At 54.8% G+C, this 17557-nt stretch overlaps 2 protein-coding genes across 6 annotated transcripts; both read left to right on the plus strand.

The window, feature by feature from the left end:
- The first annotated feature begins 1393 nt into the window (after nucleotides 1–1393).
- On the plus strand, nucleotides 1394–9399 carry LOC132082058 (F-box/WD repeat-containing protein 10-like). Its single transcript, XM_059486113.1, has 11 exons — nucleotides 1394–1487; nucleotides 1525–1706; nucleotides 2583–2711; nucleotides 3165–3277; nucleotides 3747–3944; nucleotides 4281–4402; nucleotides 5003–5151; nucleotides 5491–5633; nucleotides 6430–6588; nucleotides 7448–7656; nucleotides 8555–9399. The coding sequence occupies exons 1-11, from the start codon at nucleotides 1394–1396 to the stop codon at nucleotides 9397–9399; spliced, it is 2343 nt and encodes a 780-aa protein (XP_059342096.1).
- Nucleotides 9400–11397: 1998 nt separating this feature from the next.
- TVP23C (trans-golgi network vesicle protein 23 homolog C) lies at nucleotides 11398–17069 on the plus strand. 5 transcript variants are annotated; one of them, XM_059485674.1, is made up of 7 exons: nucleotides 11398–11429; nucleotides 12978–13060; nucleotides 13227–13371; nucleotides 13798–13887; nucleotides 14831–14962; nucleotides 15043–15171; nucleotides 15830–17069. In XM_059485674.1, exons 1-7 carry the CDS (start codon nucleotides 11427–11429, stop codon nucleotides 15860–15862), a joined length of 615 nt encoding a protein of 204 aa, XP_059341657.1. In that variant the 5' UTR covers nucleotides 11398–11426; the 3' UTR covers nucleotides 15863–17069. The 5 variants fall into 5 exon arrangements, with proteins under 5 accessions (XP_059341657.1, XP_059341659.1, XP_059341658.1 ...); XM_059485676.1 differs by lacking the exon at nucleotides 11398–11429 and adding an exon at nucleotides 11913–11932; XM_059485675.1 differs by lacking the exon at nucleotides 11398–11429 and adding an exon at nucleotides 12004–12072.
- The last annotated feature ends 488 nt before the right edge of the window (nucleotides 17070–17557 follow it).

Consider the following 17557-nt stretch of genomic DNA (forward strand, 5'->3'; position numbering starts at 1 on the left):
CCGCGGGCTCCCGGCAGCCTCACGGGGCGGTTGGAGGTTCCGGTAACTGCCGCGGCGGGGCCGGTGCCGGTGGAGGGGAGCCCCGGGCAGGTGAGGGTGAGGAGGGTGAGGAATCCCTTCCTTTCCTTCTGAATGTCTCAGCTCCGGCCGTACTCGTGCTGCTGGAAATGGAGCGGCTGAAGGCAGAAGCTTCCCCCGGCTCTCAGCAAAGCGGTGCCATGTCCTTGGCACGTGTGGCCCTGCTGTGTCCCCTGGGGCTGTCACCTCCCGTGCTGTTCCCCTGGGGCTGTCACCTTCCCTGTCCATCCCCTGGGGCTGTCACCTCCCGTGCTCATCCCTGGGGCTGTCACCTCCCCTGCTGATCCCTGGGGCTGTCACCTCCCGTGTCCATCCCCTGGGGGCTGTCACCTCCCGTGTCCATCCCCTGGGGGCTGTCACCTCCTGTGCCCATCCCCTGGGGGCTGTCACCTCCTGTGCCCATCCCCTGAGGGCTGTCACCTTCCCTGTCCATCCCCTGGGGCTGTCACCTCCCGTGCTCATCCCTGGGGCTGTCACCTCCCGTGCTGCTCCCCTGGGGCTGTCACCTCCCGTGTCCATCCCCTGGGGCTGTCACCTCCTGTGCCCATCCCCTGGGGGCTGTCACCTCCCCTGCTGATCCCTGGGGGCTGTCACCTCCTGTGCCCATCCCCTGGGGGCTGTCACCTCCCCTGCTGATCCCTGGGGGCTGTCACCTCCTGTGCCCATCCCCTGGGGGCTGTCACCTCCCCTGCTGATCCCTGGGGGCTGTCACCTCCTGTGCCCATCCCCTGGGGCTGTCACCTCCCGTGTCCATCCCCTGGGGGCTGTCACCTCCTGTGCCCATCCCCTGGGGGCTGTCACCTCCCGTGCTGATCCCTGGGGCTGTCACCTCCCGTGCTGTTCCCCTGGGGCTGTCACCTCCCGTGTCCATCCCCTGGGGGCTGTCACCTCCTGTGCCCATCCCCTGGGGGCTGTCACCTCCCGTGTCCATCCCCTGGGGGCTGTCACCTCCCGTGCTGCTCCCCTGGGGCTGTCACCTCCTGTGCCCATCCCCTGGGGCTGTCACCTCCCGTGCCCATCCCCTGGGGGCTGCCTCGGTCCTGTCCTGCTGAGCAGGAGCGCTCCCAGCGCTTTCCTGTCACTTGTGCAGAGCCAAAGTGAGGAGTTAAAAACCACACAGCCCTCCCAGGGCACTGCTGGCAGCGGTGCTGTCCGTGGCACCAAAACTCGAGCTCTTCAGCACTGTAAATTCCCTGTTTTCCAGGTGGCCGAGCACCAGAACGTGCCTTTGGCCCCAAGGCACTGAGTGCCCTGCCAGGAAGGTCCCGATGCAGGGGCCAGCTCACCTTTGTCCCCAGCTGGTGCAGATGTCACCATGGCTCCCGCGTCGCTCCCGCCAGGCTCCGATGGCAGCCAGCCCAAGGACTTCACCCGTGCCCTGCCATTCCAGCTGTCCATGGCCATCCTGGGTAAAGCTGCTCTGATTTTCCAGGGCTTTCCCCTAAGGGGAAGGAAAGGTTTCCAGAGGGGATCAGCCAACCTGTCCCTTGAACTTCCCAGGGCTTTTGGATCAGAAATCCCTGGATGCCTGCTCTGCTGTGAATGATCACTGGGCGTTCCTGGTCAGGCGGGTCCGGGAGGACAAGGCGTGTCAGAACACAGTCCAGAAGAACCTCCTGCAGATGCAGGTGGGACACCTGGGCTCCTGCCATCATTATGCACTTTAAAACCAGGGGGTTTGGTGCTGCCCAAGCTGTTAAATGGGAACTCCTGTACCAGAGGCTGCAACCCAACTCTGCCATGGCCCTTCCACCTCGAGAGCAAAGCCAGGTGACATTTCACACTGTCACAAGAATAGCTTTTAGTCTCCTTTAGAGAGCCTGAGACTCTAAAAATGCATCCAAGCATTCTTCAGGACAGCAGATTTGGTCACAATGAAAATTTCCAGAGGTGGGGGAGGTTGGGCAGAGCTACAACAGCTCCCAGGGCAGCTCAGGAATGAGCTCCACATGCTCCACACAGGGCAAGGGAAATGCAAGGGGTCTGTGAGGAGCTGGGGGCCATGGCTGGAACACAGCAGTGCAGAACTCTGGGACAGGCCTGGCCTGGCCAGCAGGACCTGCCACAGAGTGAGGTGTGAAGGAGCCTCCCCCAAGAGACAGTCTGGACTCAGCTCTGTGCTGACCTTCACAAAAGGCTTCAGGGAAGGTTTCACAGTCTAAAAACGAATCTTGAGTGTTGACTGAGGTGTTTTGAGAGCCTCCCATCTCAGTGGGTTTGGATTCTGAATCAACCGAGTGCCTGCCAAAGATGAGATGAGCTCAAAATTTTGCTGCTTATTAAAAGCTTAAGACTAGAGTGTGGAAAAAAATAATAAAAAGCAATTATTTTTCACCAGAAGTTAAACTTGAGGTGGATAGAGTGCTAAATGTAAGCCAGGTCTCAATGAGAAGGCAGAGTGTGCAGCTCAGCCTTACAGGGAGCCCCAGCATCCGAGGGGAGGAGCAGCACACCCTGCCAGCGTGGGCTCTGCGGTGACTCCTGCCTCTGTTGGTTTATTCCAGGAGTTGTGTCCTAGAAAAACCATGCCAAACTATGCTAAAAGAGTCGATGTGCAAATTCCCCAGCTAAACGATGAGGGTGAGGTCACTGAAGTGAAGGACAAGGAGCAGAAGAAGAGGCGTAAATCCAAGGTTTGTTGGATGCTGCATGTCAGTGTTTGGGGAGGAGAGAGACAGCTTGTGGGAGACAGCACAGGGAATTTGGAATTGCTTTGTTCTTTCCCACTCCTGCCTTTGGATTGCCCCATCCTGAACAGTTCATAGGGACCAGGGCTTGCTCAGCACCTTCCCACAAGGGAGGGAGTTGGGGAGACATTCCCAAGCTTCTGCCTCATCCCCGTGTGTCCCCAGCCATGGCACAATCCTGGGGCCAGGGCTCTCTTCCCTCAGAATAAAGGATGCAGCTCTCCCTTTATTTATGCCACAGAACACAGCCTGGGAACAACCCTGGACTAAGCAGGATCTTGCTGCACTCTGGTTTTCCTTACTCTGGGCTCATCCCTAGAGCTGCTAGGTTCGATACTATGGAATAATGCTGCATTCTTGCCTCTCTGAGTTACTTTTCCTTATTTCTCTTGCCATCAGACAGAGGATTTGGGTCTGCAGGAAGCCTATCGGGAACTGAAAACTGACAAGATCGAGCTGGAAGAGAGGAATGTCTTCTGTGGCCCCTACAAGACCCGTGTCCTCATGGAGCAGTGAGTAGAGTGCCCAGCTGCGGGGCCAAGAGCAGCTCTAGGAAAGCTGTTCCATTCCCTGTGATCCTCCTCCTGGATGGTTGAAGGGTCCCTCAGCATCAGTATTAAGAAATCTCCATTTTTTACATAGATACCAAGATAAGCTGTTTCTAAAGGAATACGGGTTGGTGATCCATGGTGTATCCCAAGGGATATGGGGCTGGGAGGAGCCCTCCCCGCTCTGCCCACCCTGATACAAAGGGGGATGTGCAGATTTAGGGGCTGTGGTGGTGCCCTGCAAAGGATTCACCAGCAGAACTCTGCCCACACGCCCAGCTGAAGGCAGGGCAGTGCTGGTGTGACAGGACTGTGGTGGTGCCCTGCAAAGGATTCACCAGCAGAGCTCTGCCTGCCGTGCCCAGCTGAAGGCAGGGCAGTACTGAGCCAGGCCTGCAGCTGGCTAAACTCACCCAGGCACTGTCCCTGGCAGGTGTGACAGGACAAGGACAGCCCACTACAGCGGTGGGCACTGGGTGGCTGCTGGCAGCAGGAGGCTGAGGCTGCTCCGAGTGCCGGCAGGAAAGGAGGAGCTGCTGCTGCCCGGCCACGCCGGGCTCATCAGAGCCCTGTGCCTGCGCGAGGACAGAGGGATCCTGCTCAGCAGCGCCAGCCTGGAGCTCAGCATCAGGTGAGCTGGGACAGAGGGATCCTGCTCAGCAGTGCCAGCCTGGAGCTCAGCATCAGGTGAGCTGGGACAGAGGGATCCTGCTCAGCAGTGCCAGCCTGGAGCTCAGCATCAGGTGAGCTGGGACTGTGCCAGGACACCCAGCCTGCCATAGTGATGGGAGAGGGAAGGACAGGGGCAAACGTTAATGCTGAGCCTGACCTGACCGCTGCAACTGCTCTGACACCTCAGTGGAACAGCTCCTGATTTTAACCTGGTGTGGGGAGCAGAGTTGGGCACGTTAAATAGGAAATAATAATGGAACCACATGGAAGGAACCTAAAGTTCTCCTCTCTGCAGGTGCTGGAATATTCACAGTGGGGCCTGTGTGAGAACCTTCGCGGGTCACTATGCGACCATCAGCTGCCTGCATTCCCACCAGGAGCACCTGGTGTCAGGAGCTGGGGATGGCATGGTGAAAGGTGAGAGAGGGGAGCACTGGAAGCTGGGGATGGCATGGGGAAAGGAGAACTGGGAGCTGGGGATGGCACAGTGAAAGGTGAGGGACAGGAGCTGGGGATGGCATGGGGAAAGGTGAGGGACAGGAGCACTGGGAGCTGGGCATGGCATGGTGAAAGGTGAGACAGGAGCACTGGGAGCCCCCAGCCAGAGGGAATCACTGCAGAACCATGGGCAGGGGGCTGGGGACAGTGGCACACTGGGGACACTGCACACACAGTCTCTGATTGTGTCAGGGACTAAATTCTCATTATTTCTGCTTTTATTCAGAATTAATGGCTTTGTGGCTGCAATGCCATCCCAACTCTTGGGCAAGTGGCATCACCTTTCAGCTTTGCCAGATGTTTCCTTATAGAATAAAGGTGGAAAAGATGTGCTTTTTCTGGACTTCACATTTAAATTGTTTGCCATGCAATTACGGTTTTTAAGCCAACACTCAGCTCCTCACAGAGCTGCAGGTACAAGGTGTGACTGTAATCCAATAGTATTTTTAATGCATGTTGTACTCCCAAAACTCATCACTGGCACAGATACATTTTTAATTTTCCTTGCTGCCCCAGCAGTGTGGAGCCTGGAGAGTGGGAAATGCCTCAGGACCCTGATGCACAGTGGCCCTGTGGGGGCAGTGAGGATGGACGGGACCCACGTGGTCAGTGGGGGCCACCGAGGGCTGGTGAAGGTCTGGAGTGCTGACACAGGGGCTCTGATCAAGGTGAGATTCCTCTGGGGTGGATAATTCTGTGCTAAATGGTCACAACTCTCTGCTAGTTCATCACAGGTTTTTGCATTTGCCAAAGACTTTCTAAAAAAGAAAATAATCCCATGTAATAAAGATGGGAAAGGGATGTAATTCCACGGCAGGAGCTCAGCAGCAGCACCAAGCCCAGAACATTTCAGTGACTATAAAACAATCACAGTTATCCATGGTGGGCACTGGTACAATACCACCATAAAACCATGTCAGGCTGGTGTCCTGAAAGCCATGGGACACCTCAGACAGATTTACATCCCCATTACTGATTGTGTTGCACCTTCTGTTTTTACTTTGCAGACATTAGAGAGGCACCAAGGCCCAGTTCTCTGCTTGTCCTTTGACCAGTGGCACCTCGTCACAGGGGGCAGTGATGGATATGCCCTGGGATGGAGCATGTTGGGAAAATTCAGGAGATGCCTGATGGCTTTCTTCCATCCCAAGTAGGAATCAGATGTGTTTCAAGTTGTATTCAACAGTGGACTGAAACTATAAAGAAAAAGCGCCCCTTACAGGACCAGAAAATGCCTTAATTACCATTCTGAGAATTTGAAATATCCCCACTTGCACCAATCTTTATCTCAAAGGCTCTGTCAGGCACCCTGTGGTCACAAGCAGCCTTTTCAGTTAAGACCTGGAACAAGCTGAAATGCAAACCCACAACCCTTTATCACAACCAGGCATGACTAAAGGCAGACAGAGCACAGTCCAGTATTGCAAGGATCCCTCGTTGTATGCCACAGGGTGTCACATCACCTGGGCAGGAATAGAGGTGGCCCAGTTTCATGCTGACCAACTGCGTGTTACGCCATCCTCTCAGACTTGAATTGTATCTAGAACTGTGAAAACTGGAGAATTGTATGGTTTCATTGATTTTCCTGGACATAAAACTGAAATTTCAAATGCAGCAGATGGCCACGGCCATATGGTTGCTATGGGGAGCATGGAATCACATAATCCCAGGATGGTTTGGGTTGGAAGGGACCTTAAAGATCACCTCATTCCAACCCCCTGCCATGGCAGGGACACCTTCCAGTGGGGGATGCACTGGGCTGTTGGTTTGGACATGGAGTGATCCGGGAGGTCTCTGTCAGACCTTTGCAATGCCCTGATCAGCTCCTCAGTGCAGGCTGATGCTGCAGCCAGAGCTCTGCTTCCCCTGCAGGCTGAAGGAGCTCGCTGACCATTTCTCCCTGTGCAAGCACCATGGAAGTGCCAACTGGCCTGGTGTGTTTTCAGGGAAGTGCTGTGCCTGGAGTTCCTGTACCTCCGAGTCATCAGTGGCTGCGCTGATGGATGCATTCGGATATTCAACTTCCTGACTGGCACCTGCCTCCGGGTGCTGGAGCCCAGCGGCAGCGGGGACCCCGTGTCTGCTCTCTGTGTCTCAGGAAACAGGTGGGTGACAGCCGCTGCCAGCAGGCTCTGGCCCAGATTTTATGGATTACACTGAATTTTAAGGAACTGTGTGTTTTTCCTTCTCACAAATAACTTTTAAAGGGCTCCACTATTTATTAACTGCTTCAATAACCTGCTTTAGTTCACAGTGGCTGAAAAGATTTCCTTAGTCTCTTCAGCAATGTACAATTTCCTGTTTCTCTACAGCTGAAGATACAGACCAACTGTAAAGCTGAATTCAGAAATTCTTAGGAGGTTGTAGAATCAAGCCAATACCTGACAGTCCCTGCCTGTTCCCTGACCTATAGCCTTTTTGTAAAGGCCAATAATGAGAAATCCTTCCAGGTTCATTCACTTTTGCACCTCTAACTAAAGGTGGCTCCCAGTTACTGCGGAAGCAATGGGTAAAACATTGCTGTGGTTTGAGTGCTGGGTTGGCCATGCTCTAAAACACAGCAATAAATGGGCAGCTATGAAGAAATTAACGCCATCCCAACCAGACCAGCACAGCCCTTCAATCCTCACTTAGATGTCCCTGACAATATGGTATTCGTAGTTAGGTACTTCCATCCTTCAGCACTACTCTGATCTGGCTCTGTCCACTGCTGGAAATTTTCATCCCAATTATTTTAAAATTAATTTTGCCATGGAGCTGAATGAAAAGAGCACCAGAGACTCACACAAGTTAAACTGTGCAGTGTCTGATTGATGGGGTCAATTGCTGCTGCTCCTTCCAGGACAGATGCTGATCTCGGATCTGCTGGAGGCCCTGGGGTTTGTGTTGTACAGGAGCCCCTCAGGCAGGACCTGCTGTGTCTGTGATTGCTGTGCTTTCATGGCTCTCCCCTCCCTCCTGCAGGGTGGTGACCAACTCCCCCAGCAGGCTGCTGCTGCTCCAGTTCGAGGAGGTGGTGTGGGACTATTCCCTGCCCGCTGACAGAGAGGTGCCGAAGCAGGACAGGAGGTCCCAGAAGGGGAAGCGCCAGGGAACCAGTGCAGAGTCGCAGCGAGCTCCAGACAAGTCCCCAAAATCTCGCCAGAGACCAAAGAGCCATGGAAGACCCAAAAGTATCACACTGAGCTTCTTCTTCTCTGGCTTTTCTAAACTGAGTTACAAACCAAGAAGCCACTGCCTCCAGCCCAGCCAATATTCAGACCCTCTGCTGTTGTCAAGAGCAGATGTGCTGTTCCATTTCAATGGTTCTGTCATTTTCTAGGCTTCCGTGGAACCTTTCTGCCTTTTTACAAGGGTTTGGTGTAACTTCAACACATTTTTCAAGACAGGCACTGTCACTTTCCAACTGAGTAAGACAGAAATCAGTAGTAGTATTCATATTCGCACAGCTGGTGGGCTTGGAAACACACTGCTGATTCAGGGCTTGAATTATTCATTGCAAACACCCGGGAAAGTGAGAGAACACCTACATTCAGGGTCTGCCATCACTGGGAAAGGCAACTGCCCAGAAACAGGCACCTTTTCAATTGTAACACAGTGATGTTATTTTGTTTTTAGTCAGAGCTATTCAATGCAGTGTGATGACAAATCCTCCAGCCACAAACTGAGTATTGCAGATGAATTGATGGGCTGGGAAAAGGTTCCTGCTGTCCAGGCCAGCAGATGCCAACTGATGCTCTGCTTGGTAAAAGACAGGACCCAGGGAATGGTGGAGCTGGGCCAGGGAGGGTCAGGCTGAGATCAGGAAAGGTTCTGCCCCAGAGGGTGCTGGCACTGCCCAGGCTCCCCAGGGAATGGGCACAGCCCCGAGGCTGCCAGAGCTGCAGGGGCCTTTGCACAGCGCTGCCGGGGATGCCCAGGGTGGGATTGCTGGGCAGGGCCAGGGGCTGCACTGGATGATCCCAGTGGGTCCCTCCCAACTCAGTTATTCTGTGATTCTCTGACTCTGTGCTCTGCAGTGTGTGGGAACGCCTCTCAACCCCAAATGCGTTGCTTTGTTTCTGGCTACAGGTGATGAAGCTGAACATGGCTCTGCTTCCCCTGCAGCTGAGGAGGCAGAGGCCACTGTGGAGTGCGAGCTGCCCCAGAGAGACCCAAGGAGTCCCATGTCCCCCGACAAGTTCCTGCTGACCATCGGCACGCTGCAGAGCTCCTGCAGGGCCGGTGGTGGCAGCCGCAGCCCCAGCCTGCTCTCTGCCAGGGCCAGGGCGGCCCAGCAGCAGCAGCAGCGCCCCGGGCAGCTGCCGGTGCCCAGGACGGCCCTGCAGCACCAGGAGGAGCGGGCAGCCCAGCTCCGGCGTGCCAGGCTGCACAGCCATTCGCTGGCTGTGACAAAAACCTCAACTCCCTTTGAAACCAAACTGCTGCGGCTCAGGCTGGAGAACTCTCTGCACAGCCCCGCTGTGAAATCCTCCATCCCTGCTCCCCGTGTTGTACGTTCCAAGCTCTGTGGCTCGCTGGGGAAAAGGAGAACTCCCAGTGGCCATGGGAAAGACACTCCTGGTCCTAAAGACAGGCATCAGCTCATCAATCTCTGCGCAGCTTCTTCAGAGCTGATCCAACCAACGCCTGGCACGGCTGCAGAGATGAGGAATGGAGGTCCCAGGAGAATAAAGCCCTCCTGTGCCTACACTTCCCGCAGGGACAGTGGGCTCAGGCTCCTGACAGCAGAGCAGGAGCTGCGTGAGGCAGCTGTGGCAGCTCAGCACCAGGCACAGCAGGCAAAGCCCACGGAACACAAAGACAGAGCCAGAAGGAAAGCCTGGCTGAGGAAAATTAAAGGCCTACCTGTAGATTCTTTTACTGGGGAGAGGAAAACACCTGCTCCAGAACTCGGGCATAACACATTTATCTGAGGTGATCCCCAGGTCCAGTCAACAGCCATGACCTGGGGTTCTGGGGTCCAGCTGAGTCTGCCATGTGGCTTTAAGTATAAAATACAGATATATTCATTTATATACATTTAAGTATATTTAGTTTATTTAAGTATACTCTCTGTGGTTTTAAAAACCAGTATAAAACATTTCCCCACTGTAAGTTTTTCTAAGAAATACTGTTGGTATATTCAGCCATTTGTCAAGGCAGTGAATGGACTGAGCCCTCTCCTGGATTTAACTCCCTAAACCTGCTGTCGTTACCAACATGGCACTGTCTGACACCAACACAGCTCAGGATGGGCTCAATCCTGTGAGAACAATAATAAAAACTTCTTATCAAAACTTTTGTGGATTGATTACGGTGTAGAAGCTGAAGATATGTGGACTGAAATCCAATGGATCAGTGGCACAAAGTCTGCTAGCAGGCCGGTAACTGGGGTTGATGCTGGGTCTGATTTTGTTTAACATCATCATTAATTAATGCCCCAGGCCATGGGCAGGGTGCCCTGAGGTGTCACTGACCCCAGAGAGGTGCTGCCATCCCGAGGGACCCGGCCAGGCTGGACAGAGCTGAGGGAACCCTGGGGAGGTTCAGCAGGGAAGCTCCAGTGCTGCCCTGGGGAGGAACAGCCCAGCCCCAGGAGCTGTGGAAAGCAGCTTAGACTTCATGTCTATGAAATGCAAAATGGGGTAAGGGGGTCAGTCTCCCCATTTCTGCAGATAAATGCCTACATGTACTTGATTGCGGAAGGTTTCCTGTCCATGGCAGGGGGATGGAACTGGATAGTCTTCAGGGTTTCTTCCAACCCCAACTACTCTGTCATTTTGTGGTTTCCAATAATACTGAGAACTTAATAGGATGACAAAGCCTTTCTAGTATTTGAAAAACGCTATTTATCTAGCTTTGAGTGTCTGGGCGTACCAAAAATCTGTTGTATCAGAGATTTGAGAGAGGCCAGTTCTGCCCATGGTCATGCCAAGGGGCTTTCAGCAGCTGTTCTGGTTTGAAATTAAACTCTCTGAAACTGTCCCCACAGTGGGGCTGTGATTAGCGTTGGTTTGTTTAATTCAATGCCACCTCGGACGCTGGGATGAAGCCAGCGAAAGTGACCGCGGGGAGGCTGCAGCTGGCGCGGCACGGGAACCGAGCCGCGGGGCGGCCGTGCCGGGCAGGATGGAGAGATGGACGATGGCAGTTCCTCCCAGGGAACGGGGATAAACCCACCCTGCCGCGGCCATGGAGCCGTGCCACGGGGCAGCCGTGCCGGCAGGACGGAGCGATGGATGACGGCATCTCCGCCACACGATGGCAGTTCCTCCCAGGGAACGAGGATAAATCCACCCTGCCGCGGCCATGGAGCCGTGCCACGGGGCAGCCGTGCCGGCAGGACGGAGCGATGGATGACGGCAGCTCCTCCCAGGGAACGAGGATAAACCTACCCGGCTGCGGCCAAGGAACCGCGCCACAGCCCGCGGGAAACGCGTCCCTCAATAAAGGCCGCTGAAAAAACACCATGGAAGGGCTGGTTCCTTTTTGGCCATGACGAGGATCACAGGGCTGTGTTCAACTGGGAGTCCGTACATCAGCACCTCCCTGCAGCTGTAGGCGCTGAGGCGCTAGCACCCCGGATTCCCCCGGGACCTTCCGGCGGTGCCGGTTCCCCCGGATCTCCCCACTCCCTTCAGGCCGTGTCGGTTCTCCGGGATCCCCTCAGGATCCCCCGGATCCCCTCAGCCGGTGCCGGTCCCTCAGGGTCCCCCCGGCCCCCTCAGGTGGTGCCGGTGCCGGATCCCGGGATGCCCCCGCTCCCCTCAGGGTCCCCCCGGGCCCCCCCGCTCCCCTCAGGGCCGTTGGCGGGAGCGGGACCCGCCCCAGCCACGTCTCGGGTCCGGCTCCCGCTACCGCGCACGCGCAGGGGGCGGAACGGCCGAGCGGGGTCACGGGACGCGTCGCGATTGGTCCGCGGCCGTGACGTGGCGGCGGGGCGGAAGTGGCGGCTCCGACCATGGTACGGGAGCGGGACAGGGACAGGGGGCTTGGCCATGGGACACGGGAGCGGCATTCGGGCTGGGATCGGGGGCCTGGCCATGGGACACGGGACCGGGAGCGGCATTCGGGCTGGGATCGGGGGCCTGGCCATGGGACACGGGACCGGGAGCGGCATTCGGGCTGGGATCGGGGGCTTGGCCATGGGACACGGGACCGGGAGCGGCATTCGGGCTGGGATCGGGGGCCTGGCCATGGGACACGGGACCGGGAGCGGCATTCGGGCTGGGATCGGGGCCTTGGCCATGGGACACGGGACCGGGAGCGGCATTCGGGCTGGGATCGGGGCCTTGGCCATGGGACACGGGACCGAGACCGGGACCGGAGCAGGGGCCGGAGCATGGATCATAGGATCCCGGAGCGGGACTCCCTTTCCCACAGGCCCCGGGCGAGCTGCGGGGCTCGTAGGCGCTTTCTGCCCTGACCGTACCAAGGGCCCCGCGGGCTCCACGGCCGTACCCGGCGGTGTGTAACACGGACGGTGTGTGACACGGACGGTGTGTGACACGGCGGTGTGTGACACGGACGGTGTGTGACACGGCGGTGTGTGACACGGCGGTGTGTGACACGGACGGTGTGTGACACGGCGGTGTGTGACACGGACGGTGTGTGACACGGCGGTGTGTGACACGGCGGTGTGTGACACGGCCGTGCCTGGCACTGTGTGACACGGCGGTGTGTGACACGGATGGTGCCTCGCGGTGTGTGACACGGCGGTGTGTGACACGGCGGTGTGTGACACGGCGGTGTGTGACACGGCGGTGTGTGACACGGCCGTGCCTGGCACTGTGTGACACGGGCGGTGTGTGACACGGCGGTGTGTGACACGGCCGTGCCCGGCACTGTGTGACGCGGACTGAGCTGCTGGCACATGTGCTGGTGTTCACAGGGGTCCCCGGACGAGGGAAGAGATGAGAATCTTGACTCCGTGTTTCAGAAGGCTGATTTATTATTTTATGAAAAGAAAATTATATATTAAAACTATACTAAAAGAACAGAATAAAGGATTTTATCAGAAGGCTAGCAAGGAAAAGAAAGGAAAGGAATGATAATAAAATCTTGTGACTGCTCACAGCCTCGACACAGGTGGCTGTCATTGGTCATCAAGTAAAAACAATTCACATGCTGAGTAAACAATTCTCCAAATTACATTCCAAAGCAGCAAAACATGGGGAAGCTGAAGCTTCTCAGCTGGTGTTACTGGGCCAGGAGAGCACATGTCAGAGCCAGGTGTGCCAGGGCCAGGTGCTCCTTGCACACCTGGGAACAGCAGGGTGTGTGATCAGCTTGGGGGCTCAGCCCAGCTGCAGCTTACCAACTTGAGCCCTGATGATCATTTCTGAGATCACACTGTAGGCTTGTTTGTGGTTAAATCTTCACCTTCTTCCCAAATGAATTCTGATCCTGTGGTGCTTCTGTGGTTTTCTGGGTGATGAACACTGTCCCAGGCTGATGTTGAAAACTGTTTCATTTTTCTCCTGTAACCCTTTGCCTCTGCTCCCCACCTCAGGACGGCAGTGATGACATTGAAGATGTGTCTCTCTTTGATGCAGATGATGATGCATCCAGGAGATCCAAAAAGTCAAAAATAAGGTTGGTGGTGACAGAGGGAGTTTCTGGAATGTCTCTGCCTTATGTCAGCTCCCAGGCAGTTATTTCATGTATTTTCAGAACACTGGGTTTGTGTTACAATGCTGACCCTTACCCTGGCAATGTCACTTGTCTGCAGGAGCTGTGACTGTCCTGTCCTTCATTCCAGGCACCCAGTGGCATCATTTTTCCACCTGTTCTTCCGAGTCAGTGCCATCGTTGTTTACCTGCTCTGTGAGCTCCTAACCAGCAGCTTCATTGCCTGCATGGTGACCATCATCCTCCTCCTGTCCTGTGACTTCTGGGCTGTAAAGGTGAGTTCCCCTTGCGCTTTTTGTTGTCTTTGTCTTGCTGTGTAAAAATAACTGACAGCGATGCTCGTGTCTCAGAAAAGTCATTTATTTGTGCCTCTCCCACAAAATGATACCTCAAAATACTCTCAAGTGCTGGGGGGATTGCAGAGCTTTATGAAATAAACTCTGACATCTCTGTGCACTTGGCTCCTTTGGAAGGTCCAGTGGAGAGCATTTGTGAGGCTCCCTTCTGAGGCAGCACGGGCTTTGTTACCAGCTCAGAATCACCACAGATCTGCTGGATCTCTGAGGAAGGGCTTGCTGTGGCTCTCATTCTCCCTGTGTGAGGCAGACAGGCACTGTGGAAAGCAGCAGCCCGGCCCTGAGCTGTGGCAGGAGGGTTCTTTGGCAGAGCACCCAGAGCTCACAGGTTCTGCTCTCTTCCAGAACGTCACAGGGCGGCTCATGGTTGGCCTTCGCTGGTGGAACCAGGTGGATGATGATGGCAGAAGTCACTGGGTGTTTGAGGCCAGGAAGGTTGGTGATTTGGCTCTGACCTTGTACTCCTGTCTGCTTTATGAACCCCTGGTATTGGGTGGTGCAGCTGGAGAGGGGAGATTGCACAGGGAACTTCTGCTGGCAGCCACTGATCTGTGCAGGCTGCTTTGGGGGGAATGAGTATTACAGCGACCTGAGTGGGCCGCTGCTGGTGAGAGAGAGACGGTGAATCTTGTATCTTGATCAGAAGGCTTGATTTATTAATATATGATATAATACATTATAGTTATACTAAAAAGAATATAGAGAGAGGTTTGCAGAGCAGCTAGATAAGCTAAGAATAGATAGAAAAGAACCCACAACAAAGTTGTGGCCAAGGACTCAGTCCCCTGGCTTGAACTGATGATTGGCTCTTAATTATAAACATAGAAAATGAGCCAATCAAGGTGAATCCTATTGCATTCCACAGCAGCTGATAACAATTGTTTACCTTCTCTTCTGAGGCCTCTGCCTTCCAGAAGACACAGAAATCTGAGAGGAAGGATTTCTGTGGAGAAATGTCTGCGACAAATGAGCTTTTTCATTGTTGAGTTATTATGATGTACTGATGTGGTTTAATATAAGTACTGTAAGTCTGTAGTTTTGGAGGTAGGAAATGACTCCTTTGGCTGTTTCTAAGCTTTGTAACTGAACCTTGCAGGAAATGTCATTTTTCCCAAATTACCCTTCTAGCCCCAAGCATTCCAAGAGTTTTGATGCTGCTGCCTCCAGTGATTCTGAGAGAAAACTGAAAAGATTCCCTTAAGTAGAAACACTTCCTATTGCAGAGATGTCTGTGTGATGTGGAAATCAGTCCTGGAAGCACCCAGTGCTGCTGTGTGGAGGGAAATCCCAGGGAGTGTGGGGATTCTGCCCTGGTTTTAAGGACATGGGATCTGTAGGATGGAGCAGCCTGGTCACTGCCAGTTCCTTTCTGTTTCAGGTGCCAGCACAAGGGGGTAAGACCTCATCTGAAGCAGAGTCCCGAATTTTCTGGCTAGGCCTGATCACCTGCCCCATGATCTGGGTGATCTTTGCCTTCAGTGCTCTGTTCTCCTTCAAAGTGAAGTGGTTGGTGAGTGCCCCTGAGCTGCACGCTGGCTCTGCCCTGTCTGAGCCAGGGGCTGCCAGCTGCTGATGCTTTTCCTGTCACAGGCAGTGGTGGTGATGGGGGTGGTGCTGCAGGGAGCCAACCTCTATGGCTACATCAGGTGTAAAGTTGGCAGCAGGAAGAACCTGACCAGCATGGCCACCAGCTACCTGGGCAAGCAGTTCCTGCGGCAGGTGAGGCCCCCAGGGCTCTGGGATCCCCGGGGAAAGCACGAGGGGCTCGTTGGTGTTCTGAGCTGTGCACTGGGACCTTGAGCCCCGTTAATTAAGGCTCAGAGCACTGCTAATTGCTGTCACCCAGTGCTGGGGTATTGGCTGGTGCCGTGGGTCCATGCCATGGGAGTTACTGGAACGTGTCTGCTGTGCTGGGAGTAACACCAGGCTGAAAGGGCTGCCCCTGCCCTCTGTGCTCTCTCCCACCCACCCCCACCAGGCTCTTCAGCAGCTCCTGTTCTCCCCCAGCTCTGGGTTTCCTCCTTGCAGGAAAGGGAACAAATGTTCCAGCAGGAGCAGCCACCCCAGTTCACCCCAGTGCTGCCTTTTCTGGCTGTGTTGATGACCCTGGCAGAGGTGTTTTGGCTGCCACAGGTTCACAGATATTTGCTGTAATTGTGCCATCAGTGTGGTCAGAAGCTCAAACACTGATGACCTCTCTTGGCACTCTGTGCTGGGCCCATCCCCTTCTTGGTTTCTCCTGAAGTCCTGTGCCCTGGCAGGGGTTACCCCGGTGCCCAGGCCAGTCTCAGGCTCTGGCAGAAATGAATGTTTGGCCCCAGAATTCCAGCAGTGGCTCACAGACTTCTCCTGCCCTCTTTGATCTTGCCTCCTGCAGACCATGGCTACAGAGGACCAGGCAGCATCCTGAGTGTGGTGGGAGCCTCCAGCCAGGCTGCATTCCCAGCAGTGACCAGCAGAGAACTTGCTCTGACCAGTTTGGGAGCTGCACACGACGTGTGAATCAAAAGAAGTAAATAAATTGTGCAAGACTTGAGGTTAACACTCCTGGCAACTTATATTCCCTTTTCCACTAGCAGTTTGTGTTTAGGTCTTCTCTTTAGTTTGATTAACAAGAATTAATTTGCTTAAACTTTAAATCAAAAGATAACCTGAGTGGGTTTCATAGAGGTTTAGAGCTACTGGATGACTTAAAAAAAATTTGCTGGAGATTCTTCAGAAAAGCCATGTACAAGCAAAGCCTTGGGAGCCCTCCTGCTCCTTCAGCACTTGGTGCCTGGGTGCTTTCAGCTGTGGGCTCTCAGCTTTGGCTCTTGGAGGTTGTTGCTACAGTTTAAGTTGTGAATTTTTGGCCCTGCATCCCTCACTGTGTGACTGGAATGGCTCTGAGTGGCTGCAGTGAGAGGCATCTGAAGGAAATGGAGCTGCTGGAAGATCCCTGAGGTCCCATGGCAGCTGCAGAAGGTGACCTGTGAGCTGGCCCTGGTTTCTGAAGCCTTCACAGACCTGGAGAACATTTCAAATCCCTGGATCTGGGGGATCCCTGCAGGGCTGGGCCTGTCTGGAGAGAGTGGAAGAGCAGAAGCAGTTTCCAGAGAAGGCTGCAGGGCTGTGAGAGCAGCCTTGTGTGCCTGGCCTGTCACCCTGAGGCCATGGCCTGTCCTGGAGGGGACCCTGGGGCCATGGGGCTGCTCCTCAGGCCAGCAGGGTGTGGGGATGGGGGTTCTTGGCACAGGGTGGCACTGGCAAGGTGCGCTGCCCCTGAGCTGGGGAGGGCCCTGGCTGGGGGCAGTGCTCACAGGGGTGGCACTGCTGTGGCACTGAGCTCATCCCTGCACTGGGACCAGCTCAGCTCCCTCTCTGGGCTCTGCCCTGGAGCCTGTGCTTCCACAGCAGCAGGTGCTGAACGTTCTGGGTCAGGATTGAGTGAAGAATTTACATGATGGTTTCTCTCTGACTCCTGTGTGCTGTGGATTGTGGGGTTGCATTGCCCTGGTTCCTGTCCCTGTGCTCTGCAGTACTGGCAGCTGTACATTTGTTTAATTCTGATTGATACCTTCCTTTTGTAAATATGTATTTATAAAATCTTGAAAATAAAATGCTGCTTTGTTTAACCAGCCCAGACCTCCCTCCTGTGGTTCATGGCTCAGCTTCATTTCTGCCCCGTGTCCTTGTCAGGCACCTCTAGCAGGAGTTTATTGTCCATTTAAACTGTTCCTGCAGCTCTGGCACAGTTCTGTCAGCCAGGGCTCTGCAGTTTTCCCTGGGCAAACTCTGCCCAGCTGCTGGAGCTGTCAGCACACAGAGCTGAAGTCGTTGTGTCCCCAGGGCTCCTCTCCTTTGGAGGGCACTCAGAGGTGCCCCTTGCTCAGTCCCACACACACAGAGGAGCTCCAGTGCCCATTTCCATCCAAGGGATCAGGCATTTCTGGGGAATCACTGTGAGGAGGCCAAATTCAATCCGACCCCAAGTGGAGACCCTTCAGCAGGTCCTGCAGGGAGGAGTGGGAATCCTCCTTGCTCCAGCCCAGCCAGCCCCTGTTTGCTGCTGGCACAGCTCCAGCCACGAGCTGCTGTTTCTAAATTGTGTTAAAAGCTTTGTACC

Source organism: Ammospiza nelsoni, chromosome 19 (genome assembly GCF_027579445.1).
Source record: "Ammospiza nelsoni isolate bAmmNel1 chromosome 19, bAmmNel1.pri, whole genome shotgun sequence".
NCBI lineage: Eukaryota > Metazoa > Chordata > Aves > Passeriformes > Passerellidae > Ammospiza > Ammospiza nelsoni.

Coding starts and splice junctions, on each gene's coding strand:
- LOC132082058 (XM_059486113.1), top strand. CDS start 1,394: ATGGCTCCCGCGTCGCTCCCGCCAGGCTCCGATGGCAGCCAGCCCAAG. Junction 2,712..3,164: donor AGAAGAGGCGTAAATCCAAG/GTTTGTTGGATG, acceptor TCTTGCCATCAG/ACAGAGGATTTGGGTCTGCA. Junction 4,403..5,002: donor TGGGGATGGCATGGTGAAAG/GTGAGAGAGGGG, acceptor CTGCCCCAGCAG/TGTGGAGCCTGGAGAGTGGG.
- TVP23C (XM_059485674.1), top strand. Junction 13,061..13,226: donor TCCAAAAAGTCAAAAATAAG/GTTGGTGGTGAC, acceptor CCTTCATTCCAG/GCACCCAGTGGCATCATTTT. Junction 13,888..14,830: donor GGGTGTTTGAGGCCAGGAAG/GTTGGTGATTTG, acceptor TTTCTGTTTCAG/GTGCCAGCACAAGGGGGTAA.